The following is a 22,273-nucleotide window of genomic DNA, read 5'->3' as shown; positions in this document are numbered from 1 at the left end:
GCCCACCCCGCCCGCCCCACCCGGCCCGCCCACCCGGCCCGGCTCGCCCAGCCCGCCCGCCCCGCCCAGCCCACCCGGCCCACCCCGCCCGCCCGCCCCGCCCGCCCCACCCAGCCCACCCGGCCCACCCGGCCCGCCCCGCCCACCCGGCCCGGCCCGCCCGGCTCGCCCAGCCCACCCGGCCCGCCCGCCCCGCCCATCCCACCCGGCCCACCCCGCCCGCCCGCCCCTCCCAGCCCACCCCGCCCAGCCAACCCCCCCAGCCACCTCGCCCGCCCGGCCCGCCCAGCCCACCCGGCCCGCCCGCCCACCCCGCCCCGCCCACCCGGCCCGCCCCGCCCACCCGGCCCGCCCCGCCCAGCCCACCCCGCCCAGCCCCGCCCAACAATTTTTTTATTTACTAATTTATGTGTTTTTTTTTTAGGAAAATGGCATCAAGAAAAATTTCTGTGAATCTTTCTGGAGCAAGGAGTCTTAAAGGTGTATCTTCAAAAAGCGTTGGTGAACGAACTCCACCTGAGCTCATACCTACAAAAAACGTTGGTGAACGAACTCCACCTGAGCTCATACCTACAAATATGTCAACTCTTTTAAGTGATAAGAAGCTAATCTCAGATTGGAAAAGTTCAAAAGAGGTGAAATTTCCATCAAGAGCCTGGTATGTGAAAGAAAGAGAGAGCACAACTGTGAATATATATCTATACATTGATACACGCAATAATACTGAAAATTTGGAGGTGATGGGAAAAGTCATAGATATGTGTTCGGTACCAAACACTGAAGTTGTTTACGTACTTACAAAAACTGCCAAGTCACATGAAAGGATTAAATACCGACTATCATATTCATTATATGATAGGAGAGAGGTATCTACAAAGTTGTGTAAACAAATCGTAAATGATATGACACAAAACACGGTAAGTATTGTTATTTGTATTTTTATTTTGCGTTTTGAAAATGTCTCGCTATATTTTTTAACTTTGATTATATTAACATATGATATTTTGTTTGGCAGAATTTTGTTGAAAGCTGTTCAATTATGGTGGGAGGCATTCATTACATAGAGAATGATATCATGAACGTTGTCAGCCATTTTTACTCAGTGTCAGAGGAAGATATGCAAAACATGGAAAATGTAGTAATTGATGATGCTACAAAACTACATCCAAAGAATCAGAAAAAAAGGCCTCTGGTGGATAAATCTAGCAAGGGTAAACAAGTTACTTTTGAGGACGATGAAGTTGACAATGAAGCATATGTTGCCATTACTGAAGATGACATTGAAATTGTGGAAGGTCGTAAAAGACCAAAAGTAACAATGGCCAAGAATAGATCTCTTCAGAATGTTAAGACGAAAAAAAGTAGAGTTGAAGATCTTGAAGTAGTCATTACCAGCAGTCAAGAACCTAGTGAAACTTCAAAAGAAAGCAGAGAAATCATTACACCAGGAGCTGATTTAGGTGATGGCATTATCAAAACAAAACAAAATGCCATTCGACAGAATTTGACAAAGAGAAACCTAGTTGATGGTGATCGTACATTTCAGTTAAATGTGACACAAACCTATAAGGCAAGTGAAGGACAATGCCAATATCAAGTCAGAAAGCCGCACCATCTGCATGTTCACAACTTGAAGACATTGATGAGGTACAATCCATATGCTCATGTGGTTAGTTATGTGCTTCTTGTTGATCCACTTCAAGTTCCCAACAAAGAAGCATTTGATAAGTCAAAATGTTTTGAATACAATTATTATGTGCTTGGGGGGAACCATTCTGTTGAAGCTCAAAGACAATTGATGGAGGAATATCCTAATAACCCACGTTTTGAAACGATGAAATGTATCATTTATGCTGGTTTAAATGAAACAGAAGCAAAGCTAGTGGCATGGGATCATAATTCAGATAATGAATATAGGATGTCTATGACTTTGGTCCAAAAGGTTAGATTTATTCATAGTGAATTCCTAGAAAAATGTGGTGGGGATAAGATCAATATTACTACAGATTTCCGAAAGGAATGTTGTATGGAAATAGGCTATCAAATTGAAGATAAAGGCAATTCAAAAAATGGAAAAGACAACAGATCTAGCGATTTATTCAGAGGTGTTGATAACATTTTCCAATTGGCATTTAGAACTGGAGATATTTGGAATTTGATTGATGACATTTTTAGCATGTGGGAAGACATTGGCATTAAAAACCAGAAGGTCAGAAAGTCTAAGCCATTGATATGTAGCAACAATAAATCAGCGCCTGAACTGAAGCAACTTCCAGACGATATGACCATCACGCCTTGGAGGGCGATGCAAGGAGTGAAAGATGAAAAAATTGTCAAAACAATATTATCTCGTGTGAAGTCGGGGGAATTATCATTGGAAGAAATGTCTGAAGAATTTCAAAAGTAAGTTTGCTGAATTATTTTTACTTATTTCCAGGATTATAGTTATCTTTTAACTAAAACATGTTGTTATTGGTAGTATTTGTTATACATATCAGTATATTAACTTTTTCTTACTTTATCTATGCAGTCACAAAGTTTACATGAAAATTCAGGAACAAATGGTTAAATTGTTGAATGAAGATAGTTGGGATGATGTTGTACGCAACTATCCAGATTCAAGTTCTACATCAACATTGAAAGCTTTTTATCTTGCATTTAAAAAGGTAACTTGATTTATACATTCAGTTTTAATCATCTGTGTACTATTTTTAATTTAAATTAAAACTTACACATACATTTGTTTGTTTGGTAAAAGATGAAGAAAGAAGATAATGGAGCACCAGACAGTTTCAAGACTTTTATTGAAAAAATAAAGATTGAAAGACTGAGAAAGCAACGTATTAAGAATGTTGAACTTGATCCAACTCTTAATCATTTCATTTGGAATGGGCTAGACACTATTCAATATCAAGTAATACAAGGCGACTGTGAAGACATTGCGAAACTCATACCAAAAAGGGATTATGCCCTCGTTATTGCAGATATTCCCCATGGTTTCAATATTCCAAACATTTGCTATGATAATGACCCTTATACTTATCAAGCTTTTAATAAAGTGGTGGCGGGATTTAAGGAAGTGACGTCATCACCATTATGGAGATTTGTGACATTTCATTCAGACACACAGTTGGCAATGTTATTGTCAAGCTTCAAGGGGAAAACAAATTCAAGGATGCAGCTTACATGGTAAGATGTTTAAAGGTATATTTGATTAATGTTGAAAAATTAATTTATGTACAAGTTAATTGAAATTTTACTATTTTATGTTACAGGCAAAAGTCAAATCTTCTTGACAATGAAGATCAACAATTTATAAATGACTGTGAGTTCATTCATATTGATAGTTGGGCAAAAGATGATAGCCATATGTCTATGATTTTTAATCGGGTGGACAAAAAGAGTCATAGCCAAATACTGACTTATGATGCTGTTGTGAGAAAACTAACATATGAAGACAAAGAAATGAAAGGAGAGATAGTTAACATTTATCAGAAACCACAATTATTGATTAACTATCTTATAGACATATGTTCAAATGAAGGAGATTGGGTTCTGGATTTATTTTCTGGCTCAGGTACGTTTTGCCACATGGAATTGAATTTCAATATGTTCTTTTTTTTAATTAATATGTCATTGTACTAATTTACTTCATTATTTTTTTGTGCTTGATAATTAGGTACAACACTAGCATGCTGCCTTCAAAAAGGAAGAAATTGCATTGCAATTGAGAAAGATCCATTACAATGCAATTTCATTCAGCAAAGAATTAATGCTCTTCAATTTCTTCCAGATGCAATGCAAGAAATTGGGTTGAAGAAAGGGGACTTTAGTGAATCACGTGTGGCAAAAAAGGCAAAGGAACCCCAACCACCATTACATGGAATGTATGGAAAGACACATATTGGGGGATTTGCAGACATGAAAGACCCATTAGAAGAGGAAAATGAGCAAAATGAGCAAAATGAAACAGAAAATATTGTGGAAGAGGACAATGATGAAACTCTAGAGGACGAAGAGTTTGGATTACGTGACATTCTTGATTAAATTTAAGTTATGCTTGTAACTCAAGCTTTGCAATGTTTTGACTTTGACATTTTATGAGAAGAATAAACACTCAATTAGGGTTGTTATACGTTCAATATTGGTAATATGTGATTTTTGCATTGATTTTTAAGTTAATCATTTTTTTTTGAAAAAAAAGTAGTTATTATTATCCTTTTGACATGAAATTCATAAAAAAAACTATTATTTGACCATTTTTAGTTAATATTTTTGTATAAAAATTGTGATTTTGACATGTTAATTCTAGCAAAAAATTATCAAAACGTTTAGTTTTTTTGTTATATTTATGTTAAAAATGGTTATTTTTTATGTCCATTGTTAAAAAATGTTGTTTTTTAGAAACAATTATTTCATGTCGATTGAAAAATTAATTAAGGGGGTTGAAAAGATGTCTAAATATGTAGATTATCTAAAATTCAAACTATCGACTTTATAATTTAAAAACGCAAAACAATAAAAAGCCCACTAAAAAAAAAAAAAATTAAGATAGAGAACAAGAAAATATGAATACAATGACGACTTCAAAAACTATCAAATTTAGAAAATAATTTTTTACATTTCACACACTAGAAAATTTAAAGTCAAAAAATAGGTCTTTTAAAAAAAGGGTGTGATGCAGAATACACACTTTTTAAAATCAGGATGAAAATCACTACCATTCACCGAGCCTCACCCACTTAATGCACATGAAAAAAATTAAAGTTCCAAAAAGCATGTTCTTAAAAAAACATGTGTATTCTGCATCAACACTTTTGAAAATCGGGTCATTTTTTTGCCACCTCTACAAAACGGGTAACAGTATCAGTTCCCGTTTCAATGTTTACATTGTTTCTATACAAGCTGCAAGGTAGCATTGTTATTGATGGGTGCAACAGTTCTGTGGTTCCTGAAAGTGGAGCAGAAAATCTAGTGGTCTTTGGAGAGAAGACCATGCGGTGGCATCAAAGGCTTGGACATATTGGAGAGAAGGACCCTCGAATAATTCATGGTAAAGGTATGGTAGAAGGTATGAGTAATAGCTCTCTAGATTTTGATTTCTGTGAAAATTGTGTATATGGGAAGCAGAATCGGGTGAGTTTCCCCTCTGGTGGTAAGAGGGCGTAACATATATTAGAACTTGTGCACAGTCATGTGTTTGGACCTGTGAAGGTTCCATCACTAGGTAAGTCTGTGTACTATGTATCATTTATAGATGACTTCTCAAGGAATACATGGATATATTTCCTTAAGAAGAAATCTGAAGTCTTTGACAGGTTTAAAGAATTTAAGGCTCTGGTGGAAAACCAGACAGAGAAGTAGATAAAGGTGTAGAGGATAGATAACGGTGGAGATTTTTGTAGCAAGGAATTTGAAGAATTCTGTAAGAAGTGTGGTATAGCACGACAAAAGACTACTCCATACACACCTGAGAAAAATGGAGTTGCAGAAAAAATGAACTAGACGTTGACAGAAAGGGCAAGAAGCATGCTCAGTGGTGTTGGATTAGGACAAGAATTCTGGGCAGAGGAGGTGGAGACACATATTACCTGGTCAACAGATCACCTTCATCAGTGTTCGAGGATAAGACTCCACAAGAGGTATGGACTGGTAAGAAACCCTCTCTTTCACATCTGAGGGTATTTGGATGTGATGCATATGTACATGTTCCAAAGTAGAAAAGAACCAAGTTGGATAGTAAATTTGAAAAGTGCATCTTTATTGGGTATAAGGATGCTTTAAAGGGTTATAATCTTTGGAACCGAGTAACAAGGAAGGTTGTGTACAACCAAGATGTGGTGTTCAGAGAGGTGAAAGATGTTATTAAACATGAAGTCCAACCAAAGGAACCTGAGAAGATAGAGTTTGAGCTTAAGGAGGAAGAATCAAACTCTACAACAAAGGAGGAATTAGAAGATGAAGAGCCACAAATTTTGAGTGTGAGAAGATCAGTTCAAGAAAGAAGGTAGCCAGAAAGGTATAGTCCATATGCTTTCTGTTCAAATTTTTCTTTATCTATTACTGATGATGATCCCAGAACTGTGAAGGAAGCAGTAGATTCAGAGGATGGAAACTATGGAAAGAGGCCATGGTTGATGAAATGACATATTTGCACAAAAATGAGGCTTGGGATCTGGTGGAGTTGTCAGCTGGAAGGAAACCCATTGGTAGCAAATGGGTGTTCAAAAAGAAGACAAATGCAGAAGGAAAGGTGGAGAAATACAAAGCTCGATTGGTAGCAAAAGGTTATTCCCAGGTGCCAGGTATTGATTTTGGTGATATTTTTTTCCTATCGCCAAGGTAGCTTCTATTAGATTACTTTTATCTGTTGCTACTGCTTTTGATTTTGAGGTAGAACAGATGGATGTGAAGACAACATTTATTCACGAGGATCTGGAAGAGGAGATCTACATGATGCAACTTGAAGGTTTTGCAGTGAAGGGTAAGAAAGAAATGGTATGCAAGTTAAAGAAGTCTCTGTATGGGTTAAAACAGTCATCAAGGATGTGGTATCATAAATTTGATACATTTATACGGAGACTTGGCTTCACCAGAAGCAAAGAAGATCACTGTGTGTATTTTAAATTAATTGGTGACCATGCTATTTATCTGGTCTTGTATGTGAATGATATGTTGTTGGATGGAAATGACAAAGAAATTATCCAAGATTTGAAGACCCAATTTTCCTCCAAATTCGACATGAAAGATCTTGGTGCTGCAAACTATATTTTGGGCATGGAAATTAAAAGAGACCAAGAAAATATGAAGCTCAAGTTAAACCAGAGGAAGTATGTCGAGAAAATACTACAGAGGTTTAATATGCAGGATAGTAAACTGGTGAAGGTTCCTATTCCTATAGGTGTGAGGTTATCTGTTGAACAGTGTCTAAAGATACAAGAAGAGGAAGAGGACATGTCCTGTGTTCCATATGCAAGTGCAGTCGGTAGCCTAATGTATGCAATGGTCTATACTAGACCAGAAATTACACATGCAGTGGGAGTATTGAGCAGGTTTACGTCAAAACCAGGGAAGGAGCATTGGACAACAATGAAGCAGGTTTTCAAGTATTTTCGTGGCATTAGTGATTATGGTTTGTGCTACTAAGGAAGACCAGGATTGGACAGAGTGTTGGATATTTGTAGCTTTGTTGATGCATACTGGGCTGGAGATTTGGATCAGAGAAGATCTACAAGTGCGTATGTGTTTAACCTATTTGGAGGTGCGGTCAGTTGCATGAGTAAGAAACAATATGTAGTGGCACTATCAACTACAATGGAAGAATATATGGCCACCACTCATGCAAGAAAGGAAGCAGTTTGGTTGTAGAAATTGCGTTCAAGTATGGGGTTAGTTCATGGAGCTATAAGGATAGATTGTGACAGCCAAAGTACAATTTTCTTGGCAAAGAACACTGCATATCATTCAAAGACAAAGCACATTGATGTTCAGTATCACTTTGTGAGGGATATGATAGAAGACAAAAAGGTGTTGCTGGTAAAGGTGGACACTTTGAAGAATACTGTAGATGCATTAACAAAATCTGTGAGCTCTGAGAAGTTCTCTTGGTGTAGAGAAAAAATGGGTGTTGTAGGGATGGATAAATGACTAAGCTTTCTTGTGGCCCCCTGTGGAAAAAAAACAACAAGTGGGAGAATATTGGGTTGTTTTATATTCTTTCCACGACTAGCCCATGTAGTTAACCGAGGGATTAGAGGGGGGGCGGATCCCCCCCCTTCGTTGCGCCAATTGTGTAGCGGGGGGGGGGGTCATAGGGGGTTTAAGGGGTGCAGGGCAGCGCCCTGGAAAGTTTTGTTTTTGGACCCTATATTAGGTTGGGCAGACCTACCTTTGGTTTTGCGCATGGTTTTGGATGCGATGGTTTTTGGTCCATGGTTTTGGACGCGATGGTTTCCGATCTATGGTATTGGATGCTTCGACATGTATAAATATGTTTTGTAACATTGAAAGGAATATAATGAAAAATCAACCTGGTAGTCCCGATTTTGGGATCCAAGGGAAAATCTCTGTGTATATTTGTTTTATGTGTTATGCTCTCCCATTGTTTATTTTCTGTTTTTAGAATTCATATGCAGGTAATTTCTATACGGAATTAAAACCTACACATATGTCCCAAATATCAATAAAATCATATCTATCAATTCGAAATCAACCTTACAAGGACTAATCAATCATGTCATAATCCATATTCAATTCATAATCATCATATGTAATGCTACAATTGTCACCTATTACACTCAAGTATGTATCAACCATCTCAACAAGTATGTTAGTACAATCATCTTAAAACAAGATCATTTAAACACATACTCATATTATGCAATTCATCAAACATTCAACCAACTTTAAAACATACCACATTAAATAAATCAAATAGACGATGTAATAGACACCAAACACTCAAACACCCAATAGACAACATAATCAAATGATCAAGCACCAAGTATATGATATAAGCAAACTCATACTTAATGTATCTCGAGGGAGGAAATCTTGTCTGCACCATCAATCCATATTAGCACGATATATCTTTACAATATATTAACCCAAACATAAATAAGATCACGATATCCAAATAGTCACTAGCTAGCATGTTTACATCATAACTCATACACAATTATCATTCACACATATGCAAAGTCAAACTAGATTAGTACAACACCATATCACAAATATGTTGGCTCATACTTGAACGTCATAACCCTAACCATCTGCATAGGCCAATCCAATTAAAATCTTAATGTAATAACCCTAATCATCAAGTTACTAGCATATAACAACAATAAGTTATATATCATGCTCATAGAAAGCATATAACATAATCATCAATTTATCTAACATAAAACAATAATAAAAATGCATACAACTACAAGTTACTATCATTCTTGACTATCTGACACATGTGCATATAACTACACTAATCAACTAACATCTATCATTAATGTAACCATAACATCAAAAGACATGTACATAAGCCTAATTATATAACCCTAATGCATATAAAAATTCTTAACTTACATACATGCATGTCAACATACAATACATGTATGACGATATGATCTTATTGCAAAGCCTAATGTTGCAACCTCATTATGATGATCTGCATCTCCTGCTCTATCTCTACCAACACATTAGCATCATAACATGGCAACATCACCCTAATGACCTAAATTGTGTACCATGACTTCACAGGGCATGTTTGACCTACTATTCATGCATAACTATAACCAAGACCATACATGCATAACCATTGCATATAGACATATAACACATGAGTACCAAATCATATACACATCATTCTAGCTAGACTTTAGTCATCAATGATGTTGTGTGTGGAGCCTGATTATCTTCTTTATTAAGAGGTATCACCGCATTGGACCCCAGTTCATAATGTGGCAGCAATGCCACCCGTAATATTTACGCTGCAGGGGGGTCTAGGGAGGAGCGATTGCAACCTTTGGGAACCCCCCCATGGTGGGGGATCGGGGGCAACACCCCCAAAGCTAAAAATAGATGTAAAATTTCCTTGTAAAATGTTGTAATTTCGTAGTCAATCTGAGTCATTCATTAGGTGGAGATGTGACGGTAGAAGTTATGTTTAATTTAGTGTTTTTTTCCCTAGAAGGCAACCCCTTGCTATACATGAGGGAATTGTGTTGTGTCTATGTATATTTGTATTCTAAGTGAGAACGAGAGAGGAGATTGTGTGTGAGCGAAGATGGAATTACAGTGGATCTCTTGTAGGTTTTATCTCTTCATTTTGCTGGATAATATAAAAGGAAGGACTAGCTGTTTCTTCGTGGACGTAGCCCAAATTGGGTGAACCACATATATCTATGTCTCTCTTGTTTTATGTGTTCTTTGTGTTTGTATTTCTGCAATATATTTTATGTGTTCTGTTTCTTTGTAATATATAATTGTCTAACAACTGGTATCAAAGCTGAAGGTCTATTTGGCTGATAAACTCACAGGAGAGAAGGGTTCCTAGTTTGAGTGGGAGAAATGGTGGAATATGGTAGGTTTAGGGTCGAAAAATTTAACGGCCAAAACTACCAGCTGTGGAAGATGCAAATGGAAGATTATTTGTACCAGAAAGATTTGTACCAACCATTGAGCAGAAAGACAAAGAAGTTGATGAGTATGACAGACACAGAATGGGATATTCTCGATAGAGAGGAACTTGGAACAATACAACTGTGCCTAGCGGTTTCGGTAGCCTTTAATATTTCAAAGGAAATGACAACAGAGGGTTTAATGTCGACATTGGCCAAACTATATGAAAAACCCTCGGCCTCAAATAAGGTATTTCTTATGAAGCGTTTATTTAATATGAAGATGTCAGAAGGTGGATATGTTGCTGATCATTTAAATGAATTTAATATAGTTACCAGTCAGTTAAGTTATGTAGGGGTAACTTTTGATGATGAAGTTAGGGCTCTGTTATTTCTATGCTCATTTCCAGAAAGTTGGAATCGTTTAGTTATGGTCATTAGTAACTTTGTCTCTGGATCTAGTAATTTAAAGTTTGATGATGTTGTCGGTGCAATCCTTAGCGAGGAAATATGATGAAAAAGCTTTAGTGAGACATCAGGTAATGCTTTGACTACAAAGACTAGGGGAAGAAAAATGGAAAGAGTAAAAAGCCCAGGATATCGCAGTAAGTCAAGGAAAGGCAGATCCAAGTCCAGATCGGGGATAGTATGTTGGAAATGTGGGAAGAAAGGACACTTGAAGAAAGACTGCAAGTCTCGGAAGGGAAAAGAAGGAGACACGCAACAAGGAAACAATCATGAAGCGAATGTGACAAGTGATGTGTTGCAAGATGTTATGATTCTTTCATTAGAAAATATTATTGATGCCTGGGTGGTAGATTCAGGGGCCTCATTCCATGCCACACCTGATAGGAAACATTTTCATGATTATGTTCAAGGATATTTTGGATAGGTTCGATTGGGTGATGATAAACCCTGTAAAATCATTGGAATGGGAATAATTTTCATAAAACAACAAAATGGAAATCAATGGCTATTGAAGGAGGTAAGGAATGTTCCAGATATGAAGAAAAATCTAATTTCAACAGGGCAGTTTGGAGGTGAAGGTTGTGTAACTACTTTTACAGATAAAACTTGGAAGGTCATTAAAGGAGCCGTGGTAATATCAAAAGGAGAAAAGGTTGGTACATTGTATTTATGCAATGGTATTTCTAATTATGTTAATGCTTTAACCTCTACGGGGGAAGATATAGAATTGTGGCATCATAGGCTTGGGCACATGAGTGAGAAGAGGATGCAAATTCTTCACTCAAGAAATTTGTTACCAGGTTTGGAGCATGTTGATTTAAAATTCTGTGAGAATTGTGTTTCTGGAAAATAGAAGAGAGTCATATTCCTTAAAGTTGGGAAAGAAAAGAAGAGCGAAAAATTAGAGCTTGTACATATAAATGTATGGGGACCTGCTTAGGTATCATCTCTTAGTGGCTTTCATTATGATGTTAGTTTTATTGATGATGCAACCAAAAAGACCTAGATTTATTGTATTCGAAATAAATCTGATGTATTTGATACCTTCAAGAAATGGAAAGCTTTGGTTGAAAATGAGACATGAAAAAGGTTGAAGTGTCTCAGATCAGACAATGAAGGTGAATATTGCAGCAAAGAGTTTAATAGGTATTGTTCAGAGAATGGAATTCATAGAGAAAAGACAGTTCCAGGAACACCACAAGAAAATGGTGTGTCAGAAAGGATGAATAGGAAAAGCATGGAGCGTGCAAGGTGCATGAGATTGCATGCAAGATTACCTTTACAATTTTGGGAAGATGTTGTAGATAATGTTGTTTATCTAATAAACAGAGGGCCTTCAACTTCCTTGGATGGTGGCATTCCAGAAGAAGCATGGACAGGTAAAAATGTAAACTACTCATTTTTAAAGACTTTTGGTTGTGAAGCCTTTGTCCACATTAATAAAGAAAATACAAAGATTGAGGCAAAATCAAAGAAATGTACCTTTATTGGATATGGTGTTAATGATTTTGGTTATCGCTTTTAAGATTATGAAAAACACAAAATCATTAGGAGCAGAGATGTCATATTCAATGAAAATGTTTTGTATAAGGACCAGATGCAGGAAAAGAAATAGGAAAAAGAAAACAGAGAATACATGGTGCTTGATAAGATCATAGAAAAAGTGAAAGTGCCTAAAAATCATAATGATCAACAGCCAGAACATCAACAACAACCATAACAACAACAAGCACCTCAAACACTTGAAAGTGGTGTTAAAATATCTACCAGGATATGTAGTCCCCCTGAACAATACTCTCCTTCATTATCTTATGTATTGTTGACTAATTCTAGTGAACCATAATGTTATGAAGAAGTAGTGCAGTTAGAAACCAGGAAGAAGTGGGAGCAAGCCATGAAAGAAGAGATGGAATCCTTAGCACATAACCAGACTTGGGACTTAGTCAAGTTTCCTGCAGGTAAAACAACATTGCAAAATAAATGGGTTTACAGGTTGAAGGAAGAAGATGGAGGTAGAAAACGGTATAAAGCTAGACTTGTGGTGAAGGGGTTTGCACAGAAAAAGGGTATAGATTTTGATGAGATATTTTCTCCTATTGCTAAAATGACTTCAATCAAAACTATTTTAAGTCTAGTAGCAGCTAAAGATTTACATCTTGAATAGTTAGATGTAAAAACAACCTTTCTCCATGGGGATTTGGAGGAAGAGATATATATGCAACAACCACAAGGATATGAGGTAAAAGGTAAGGAGAAACTAGTGTGCAGGTTGAAGAAGAGCTTGTATGGCTTAAAACAAGCTCCAAGGTAATGGTATCTAAAATCTGATAGGTTTATGTCTGAACAAAGTTATACTAGATGTCACTCTGATCATTGTGTTTATCTCAAAAAGAAAAATGATGGCAGCTATATTATATTGTAATTGTATGTATATGACATGCTTGCTACATGTTCTAACATGTAGGAAATAAATGTGCTCAAAACAAAATTGGTGAACTCATTTGCAATGAAGGATTTGGGTGCTAAAAAACAAATCCTTAGTATGAGAATAACTAGAGACAGGAAGAATCGAAAATTAACATTGTCTCAGAGTGAGTACATAGAAAAGGTGTCGAAAAGATTTAATATGTAGAATGCAAAACCAGTTAGTATACCTTTGGCTAGCCATTTCAAACTAAGTAAGGAGGTGTTCCCAAGACTCAGGAAGAAATGGCTGATATGTCTAAAATTCCATATGCATCAGCAATTGGAAGCTTAATGTATGCAATGGTCTGCACAAGGCCTGATATTGCACATGCAATGGGAGTTGTAAGAAGGTACATGAACAATCCAGGGAAAGAACTTTGGATGGATGTGAAGTGGATTCTCAGGTATTTGATAGGTACCACAAATCAAACATTATTCTTTGGTGGTTCAAACATTTCTCTACAGGGATATGTTGATGCAGATATGGTGGGTGATAGAGATAATAGGAGGAGCACAACAGGGCATGTGTTTACTATAGGTGGAACAATTGTCAGTTGGGTTTCAAAACTGCAAAGTGTTGTTGCACTCTCCACAACGAAAGCAGAGTATGTTGCTACCACAGAGGTTAGTAAAGAAATGATTTGTTTACAAAGGTTTCTGGATGAATTGGGTAAGAAGAAGGAGTTGGGCAGGTTATACAGTGACAGCCAGAGTGCCATACATATTGCAAAGAACTTTGCATTTCATTCTAACACAAAACATATACAGCTCAAGTATCATTTCATACGGTCAGCATTGGAAGACGAACAATTGAAGCTAGAAAAGATACACACTAGCCAGAATCCTGCAGATATGTTAATAAAAGTGGTAACTAGGGAGAAACTGAGATTTTTCTCAATTTCAAATGGTCTTCAAGTATGATGAAGAAGATGAGAAATAGCCAGGTCCAAAGTGGAGTCATTTTCCAGCAAATGAAGCAGCGGTGAAGTTGTTATAATCAATCTCCAAGTGGGAGATTGTTGGGTGTGGAGCTTGATTGTATTATTTATTCAGAGGTATCACCGCATTGGACCCTAGTTCATAATGTGGCGGCAATGCCGCCTGTAATATTTACGCTGCAAGGGGGGTCCAAGGGGGCAGGGGATTGGGGGCAGTGCCCCCGAAGCTAAAAATAGATGTAAAATTGCCTTGTAAAATGTTGTAATTTTGTAGTTAATTTGGGCCATTCATTAGGCAGATATATGACGGTAAAAGTTATGTTTAATTTAGGGTTTTTTGCCCTAGAAGGAAACCCCTCGCTATACATGAGGGAATTGTGCTGCGTCTATGTATATCTATATTCTGACTGAGAAAGAGATTGGAGATTTTGTGAGAGCGAAGAGGGAATTACAGCGGATCTGCTGTAGGTTGTATCTCTTCAGTTTGTTGGATAATATAAAAGGAAGGACTGGCTATTTCTCTGTGGATGTAGCCCAAATTGGGTGAACCATGCATATCTATGTCTCTCTTGTTTTATGTGTTTTCTGTGTTTCTATTTCTGCAATATATTTTATGTGTTCCGTTGCTCTGTAATATATAATTTTCTAACAAATGCATGACCATATCAACTACACAAACCATGACCTCATGCATGACAACAACCATTACTCCATTGTACACATTTCCACATGCAACCATCAACATGCATAAGAAATGCCTAATCAACTACACATACACATAAAATCATGTAGTCGAGCATAAGCAATCAATTCTTGTAACCAACCTACAAGATTGATACATGTAATCAAACATACTGGGAATGTAGCCTAACATATAATGATGTAATCAAGCTGCATATAATCATGTAACCAATCATACACTCCTGACAACACATTCCACAAAATAGCCATCAAGCTCTTCATGATAACCTTACTACAACCATTATCAACATGATGCAATGCAATGGGCACATGGAATGCAAGTGTGAGAGGCACACATGAAACTGACATGCATGCATGACCAAGCATCTTCACTCAAGGAGAGCGCAACCACGCTCTGATACTAATCTGTAACACCCCATCCTCCCAGGTCTACCTAAGCAACTAACCAGCCAGGGAAAACATGTGATGAGAGAGGCTACTATAAGGGATTCAACCTCCTCAGTGATGTTAAGGAAATGGAATCAAAGAAACACCTTAAACAAACCCATCCACATCAGTAGCAACACCCTCAGGATACATGCCAGCCACTCATACATCCTGTCCCTGAGTCCCACTGATATTTTAAGCCTTTTAATCCATGATCGCTCTCATATTATAGGTATGACAGCGTCCAGAAGCCAAAGTCGCTCTCAAAGGCCTATGTGCCAGTGTCCCTAGACTCTTTTCAACAGGCCCATGCCAACGACCCTGAGATTTGAGCCACTTTTCTAGCCTAGAATCTCGTCCTCTACCCAGAACTTGTTACAACCTCCAAAATCCATCAAAGACATGATGACAATACTAATAAATCAAAAATAAACCTTAGGACTAGGACTAAGCATCCCCAACTGGGACTGACATTTTGTCAAACACTTGGGATTAAAGTAACCTATAGGTCTAGGACACAAGACAAAGCATAAATGACTGAAAGTACTTATGAAACATAACCAAAAGGATCACCTCCTTCTCCATTGAATTATTATAACCTCAATTAGGTATTGCATCCATCATTTTAACAATTATAAGTAAATACATGAAATAACCATGACATGAGCCAGTCATATAACCATGCTTACAACCAACATAAAACCATATAAATATCAGATATATGAAACCATCAAATCCACATATAAACGAGTGAAAATGTAAGAGAAATTAGCTTTTATTAATCATAGGCAAATCCAACCAGGTTCGAGACTTCTACGTACCACCTCACCGTAGATATGGTTGAACCAAAATATCTCTTTCAGCCAGTCACCCCCATACCATATTCCAAACATGAATGTGGGATCTCCTCATAGAACAACCAAGGGAATCGAGAGGTTAAACTACCTCCACCCTCACCAAACTGTGATCACACCAAAACTGGTGCTTCGATCACAATTGAACCAAACTTGGAATGCCATCTTGAATCCATCACTATCCTTGAGAAATTTTCCATCCCCCTATCTCTCAGGCTTTACTAAAATCTAATCCCATATCACTAAGCCCTAAACCAAGACCAGTCTCAGGCTTTATCGCAATCCAAACCTGGATCACTAGGCCCTAAAGCGAGACTCCTCCCTCGGGCTTTACTGTGTATCCTGCCAAAATTGGTCAAGGGATTCCTAGCCTTTGGGACTGAAATTTGAGACCACCTCCACCATGGATTTTGAAATCCCTCCATAAAACCAAATCTCAAACCAAGATAAACATCCCAACATACCATGGCATCCAAAAAACGGCAAGGCTAGGCTAAAAACCACTATCATAACCTGGCAAAACCATGCCACCGACAGTAAGAGAACCATACACCAACATGCAAAACCATGCATGTCCAAACCAGCTAATAAGTCACACATTCAAAAGGTTACCTATAAGTATTCCTACTAAAGTTGTCTGATCCTGCTCTTCTTCCTTCATCCTTTCTTTCCTTCCTTTCCTTTTGCTTGTTTTTCCTTCCTTGATCCAAAGCTAGAGTGCTCCAAGAAAAATCTAAGTGACCAAGAGTGAGAGAGAGAGAATAATGAGAGAGCTCCAAACTTGAACTGAAAAAGGTTACACTGACCAAGCTTTCAAGACGCTTCGCAGAGCCTACCAACTAATCCTCATAATCCTTTTTATTAATGAGGCCTCTATTTTCTTCAATTTCTATTATTTTCCTTCAATTTCCTCCTCATTTGCAACCTGTGACCTTTCACCTTAATTTTCTCCTAATTTCCTTTATTTCCATAAATAAGTTTGCCAAAAATGTCTTTTTCCTTTTTAAAGCATTTGCCTTAGCCTTTGCCAATTTTCCTTAGCCAAAACACACATCCAGTGATGCCCACTAGGATATCTTTGCCAAACATTCAGTTTGGAATAAGTGTCCCTTAACCGTGGTCTTATTTTTCCTTTATTAACTTTTATTACATGAACTTTTCAATAGGGTTGTTACACTAAAGGCAGGAGTAATTTTAGAAGTAGGGTGCATTATAAGGTTGAGAATGAACAAGGGTTTGGGGAGATGGGTATACAATGTTATGCTATTATTAGTTTGGGTCAAATGGGGAATCAACGATTTCCTTCTTGGTGATAAGGATATTGAAGACGAATATGCGAAAACTTATCCCTGGAGAGAAAACAATGGAATGTGGGTATTTGGTTCGCATTCTTATTGAATGCTATGTTGGTGGCAATGCGAACCAAGTGGGTTTACTATTTAAACTTGTAATGTAAAGCAAAGTATGTAATCCAAATGGACATGCTATGATAAATTCGTGTGATATTAAACACATATTAAGGTATGAATTAAATTACGTTATGCTTTCAAGGTGTACATTAAATTATGTTATTCTTATATTTTTTTTAAGGTGTATCTTATGTGATATAGATATTTATTTTTTGTGTTTTTAGATATAATTTGTGTAATTGATTTTTATTTTCAATCATTTTTATTAGATTTGAAACTCAAAATTAAACCTCATATAACTTAATTCATTTCATCTCTATTTATAGATATCTTTCACAATAATTGTTTTTCATTTTATTATTTTAAATTAAATATATTTATATTTGTAATTTTAATTTTTTATATTTAGAAAATATTTTTTAATTTAATATTTCTAATTTATTTTAATTTCTTTTTGATAAATAATAAATTAAATAATTTCTATTTCTATACTCTGGAAAGAGGAAAAACAATTTCTTTTCTAAAATAATATTTTTTATAAAAACAAAATGATTTTATAATTTAATTTTAAAATAAATTATAAAATCAACTTTTCAATTGGGAGGAGTTTTGAAACATGTCAGGATGTTATTCACGAGCCAACATTGCGATAGAGGGCCCACACTCGCTTAACTCGTGAACTCATATGTGTGTTCGTTCGTGGTTTGGATGGGTCCTACATATGAGCAAGTGAGTACCCTGGGAAAGTCTGCCACATGGGTGGTGTCATGGCCATAGAAGGGTCGCACCTATGCATTCTATCTCTTGCAAGACTCGTGTTCATATGCCGTTATGTACGTTATTACCCATTTTGTTCTCCATGCATGTTAGCCCCCTCATCTCTAATTAACATTTCATATATATATATATATATATTATGTCCATTGTATGTTGGACCTCATAAAGAAGCCAAACGACACCACAAAAATTAATTTTCAATAGTGGGGAATTGTATTACCACCAACATACCAAACCCATTTTCAACACGAATACCTATTTCCAACACAACCATAGATTAAGTGGTGCAAAATCAATATGAAATGGGGTTATCTACCTTCTTGCTTAACATTGCAAAAATATCAAAAGACAGATCACACTTCATTCTATGAATTATGCAAGTCTATACCACATGATGTGAACAACTACAAATCACTAGTGTTAATGAAGGAATGTACAATGGGTGCTTTCAAGTTGAAGAGGCGAGTAAGCCGAATTGTGGAGGTTTCCAAGCATGCCAAAGGGGAGGTTTTTGCTGTAGAGGTTAAGGAGGAGAACACAATGAAAGACAACCCACTTGTTACAATTATGGGAAGGTAGGTTACCTAGCCTAATTTTGTACCCAACTCCATGTAATCTACACCTATTTCTATCGTATAGAGAATGTGACAATTGATGGAGTTGTTGACTAAATAGAAGGAAAAGAAGAGATACTTGAGTATAGTAACCCATGAATTATATGATTCACATTTTTCTAATGGAATTTAATAATTATTTTGTATATTTAGTATTTTTTAAGATATTATGAATTTAATATTACTTTTTTTTTAAATAATAAATATTATATTATTTTCATTTAATATATACTTTTATTTCTTTATACTTATTAAATTTAATAATATAAATTTAATATAGAGTAAATATGACATAATTTTTTATTTAGATATTTGAGAAAAATTGAATATAGAATTCGCATTTTCAATTTAACATCATGAGTTTCATTCATACTATAAATTTAATATAGAGTAAATATGACATAATTTTTTATTTAGATATTTGAGAAAAATTGAATATAGAATTCGCATTTTCAATTTAACATCATGAGTTTCATTCATACTAAATTTATAAATTTATACTAGCTTCATTGTTGATTTAATTTTTATTTAATATAATTTTTTTTTTAAATTGTTTTTTTTTAATAATATATTTTTATTACATTTATTTATTTTTTTAACAATTTTTTATTTTATAAAGAAATGTATATTTAAACTATATAAATATGCTTTTTTGGGCTCTCCTAATAACTAGTTCTAATTAGAGAATATTATCATTATTCACATCTAAAAAATATATATGATTTTTTCAAAATATTTTATTTATTAATATGAAAAATCTGAAATAATAATAATAATAATAATAATAATAATAATAATAATAATAATAATAATAATTATTATAATTATTATTATTATTATTATTATAAAGTGTATAATTTTATGGTAAATTTAATGATTAGTTTAAATTAAAATATTTTGAAGTAATTGTTTATGTTTTATAAATGAATATATATTGTTAGATGTTTTAGAATTTATTTAAATTTTATAATAAGGTTTGAAGTCATTATAACTAAGTTTATTATTTAATTAGTGAGAATTTAATTTTGATAAAGAGAATAACAAAGATTTCTCTTATTTTCATAATGATTAATATGAATTTTATAAACTAGCTTAGATTAATTTTAACTCTATATTTACTAAACCGCAAGAGGTTGTCATACTAGGCTAGAGAGGGCCCTCGACGCAATTAAAACATATGAAACCGACATTTAATTTTGATTTGATTTGTTTTTTTTGTTTTGTCTTTTGTTTTTTCGTTTTTTTTGTTTTGTTTTGTTTTTTTTTTTTTGTTTTGTTTTTTTGTTTTTGTTTTTTTTGTTTTTTTTTTTTTTCTATATATGTTTTCTCAACATTTAAAAAATGTTGACATAATTACTTTATTACATTACTCCTACACATCTCTCCTATTCTATGTTGTAAAGTGCATACTAGTGTAATTAATATTTTAAAATAATTTTTTATTATATCAATAGACGTGTCTATTTTGGAAGCTTTCAAAATTTTGATTTAATTATAAATCATTATTAGGTAGATAGTATGATTTAATTTTTACAAAATATTTTAAAATATTCTTAATAACAGTTACATAGCAAAAGTTCAAAAAATAGTATATAAAATGAATTTTAATTTTTAGAAATATATTATGATATTAGTTTATATATGTTTCCATCTATATTAGAATAATACATATATAATAATAAGTATAAATATATACTATATTATACTAGAATTAATATTATAATATAATAATGATTTTTTATATTTTAATATTAGTTAATTAATAGTATATATTAAAAATATATGTTAATTAGGTTTATCTCTCGTGCTTGAGAAAAATGATTGGGATATTCTCCACCAAATTTCAATTCTTGCAAGTGATATGACGAGCTTTAATGTAATGGCTTTGAGTCTTATTGTTGAAAATGCATAGTTCTTCAAACACCAGAAAGTGTATATTCCTCATATGGAATATAAAAGCTTGTTCTACATGTACATGAGAATAAAAAAAGACTAGAGTATTCAAGCAAAAAATCACTTCAAAAAAACTCATACAATATCAATGTCTTTTATTCAACACTGGCCTTAAAAACATAATAATAATAATTTAAAATAAAATTGTAATTTTATATTTTTTAAATTTAACCATATAAAATATTACATATTTTTATAAATCAAGATTTACTGCTATTTAAATTTATATGATTATACTGTGATTTAAAGTACTAATTTCTCCTCACTAATTTCCATTAATTTCCATATTACCATCATTGCTTTTTCATCAACTTCCCTTGAGAAAAACGAAAGCCCTCGATGCTTTCGTTCCCCACCTTTAACTTTTGGTCCACAAACAATGCATAAGTTCTCCGATTCTCTGCATTTTCTCACAACCTTCCCTCTGCATTTTCTCACAACCTTCCCTCCTTTGGTCACTTCACTGACAAGTGGCGTTGTTATAAAATTAAGATAAAGGAGATTAAACATATCTTTCACTTCGGAGAAACTGACACACTGGAAAGTCCTTTATTAATTGCCTGAGTTGCAAGTTAATAAAGCAAAAAGCTTCGTTTAGATTCCGCTGTGCGATTTTGTTATAAGCCCATGCAGGGAAGCACGGTATGGATCGATCGCAGCAATAAGAGTTGAGTTTATTTTTGTGTCGTTGGTTATCGCTCCAAAGCTTCTCCCTTCCTCCCTCCAATTCACTTCAAATGGCTCTCTTCAATGTCAGTGTGTGGCAGAGAAGCCGATTCACCTTGCAGTGCTTCATCATAAACCTCGTTGGCTCCCTGGCATGCTTAACGGCCGTTGCTTTAGCACAGTTTGAGTGGAGTGAAGGTGTATCCAGATTGGTTAGTATTCCTGACGTGGCATTCACGTGCATAGGAAACTTGGCTGTCTTTATGATGGCCTTCACAAGAGGAAGACTGGATATGGAGAATGGTGCCAGAGATGTTCTGGCCACCAATAGAGGTCCCAAGCTAAATGCTATAAATGGTTGTGGACTGACCACGCGTCCCCCGAATGACCTGAGATACGTTGATGTCGTATTGCTGTCGATTTACAACGAGAGGCCCCATTCTTCCTTGACACAATTCATGCAGTATATCTCCCATTCCCACGCCTTGGACTCCATCCTTGTGCAATCCTTTCCTTTCAGATCTGCTCCAGTCACTGCAGAGATATGCGAATGCGGTTCGAGTTTGGATTGCGCATGCGTTGTATTCTGGGCAACGGAAGAGATCATGATCATGCTTGCTCATCGGCTCCCGGGAACATTAAAACGACTGTCTAAGTCTCAGTGCCTGCTGCCATCTCTATTCTGCCTCCAAAATGGCTGCCATGGATGTAACGACAGCCTGTTGTATGTGGAGGCGGCTGGTGAATCTTCAGAGCTTGGGACGTCTGAGCGGAGATTGAGAGAGGATTCCCCTGCTGCAGTAGTTTGTGAAGCACTAGAAGAATTTCAAATCGAAGAAGAGAGTAGTTGCATTTGCATTCCAGTGCATCCAGGGAACGCTGATCGGT

The 22,273-nt window shown here is 35.5% G+C and overlaps 1 protein-coding gene across 1 annotated transcript; it reads left to right on the top strand.

The window, feature by feature from the left end:
* Positions 1–2,637: 2,637 nt before the first annotated feature.
* LOC149175934 (uncharacterized) lies at positions 2,638–20,678 on the top strand. The gene is made up of 3 exons (XM_089421296.1): positions 2,638–3,189; positions 3,276–3,577; positions 20,560–20,678. Exons 1-3 carry the CDS (start codon positions 2,759–2,761, stop codon positions 20,676–20,678), a joined length of 852 nt encoding a protein of 283 aa, XP_089277422.1. The 5' UTR covers positions 2,638–2,758.
* Positions 20,679–22,273: the final 1,595 nt, after the last annotated feature.

Source organism: Pinus tabuliformis, chromosome 4_1 (genome assembly GCF_031772625.1).
Source record: "Pinus tabuliformis cultivar Carrire ecotype Pingquan chromosome 4_1, CPIR1, whole genome shotgun sequence".
Lineage (NCBI taxonomy): Eukaryota > Viridiplantae > Streptophyta > Pinopsida > Pinales > Pinaceae > Pinus > Pinus tabuliformis.
Note: the sequence above shows the minus strand (reverse complement) of the source record. Positions and strands in the feature narration are given on the sequence as shown.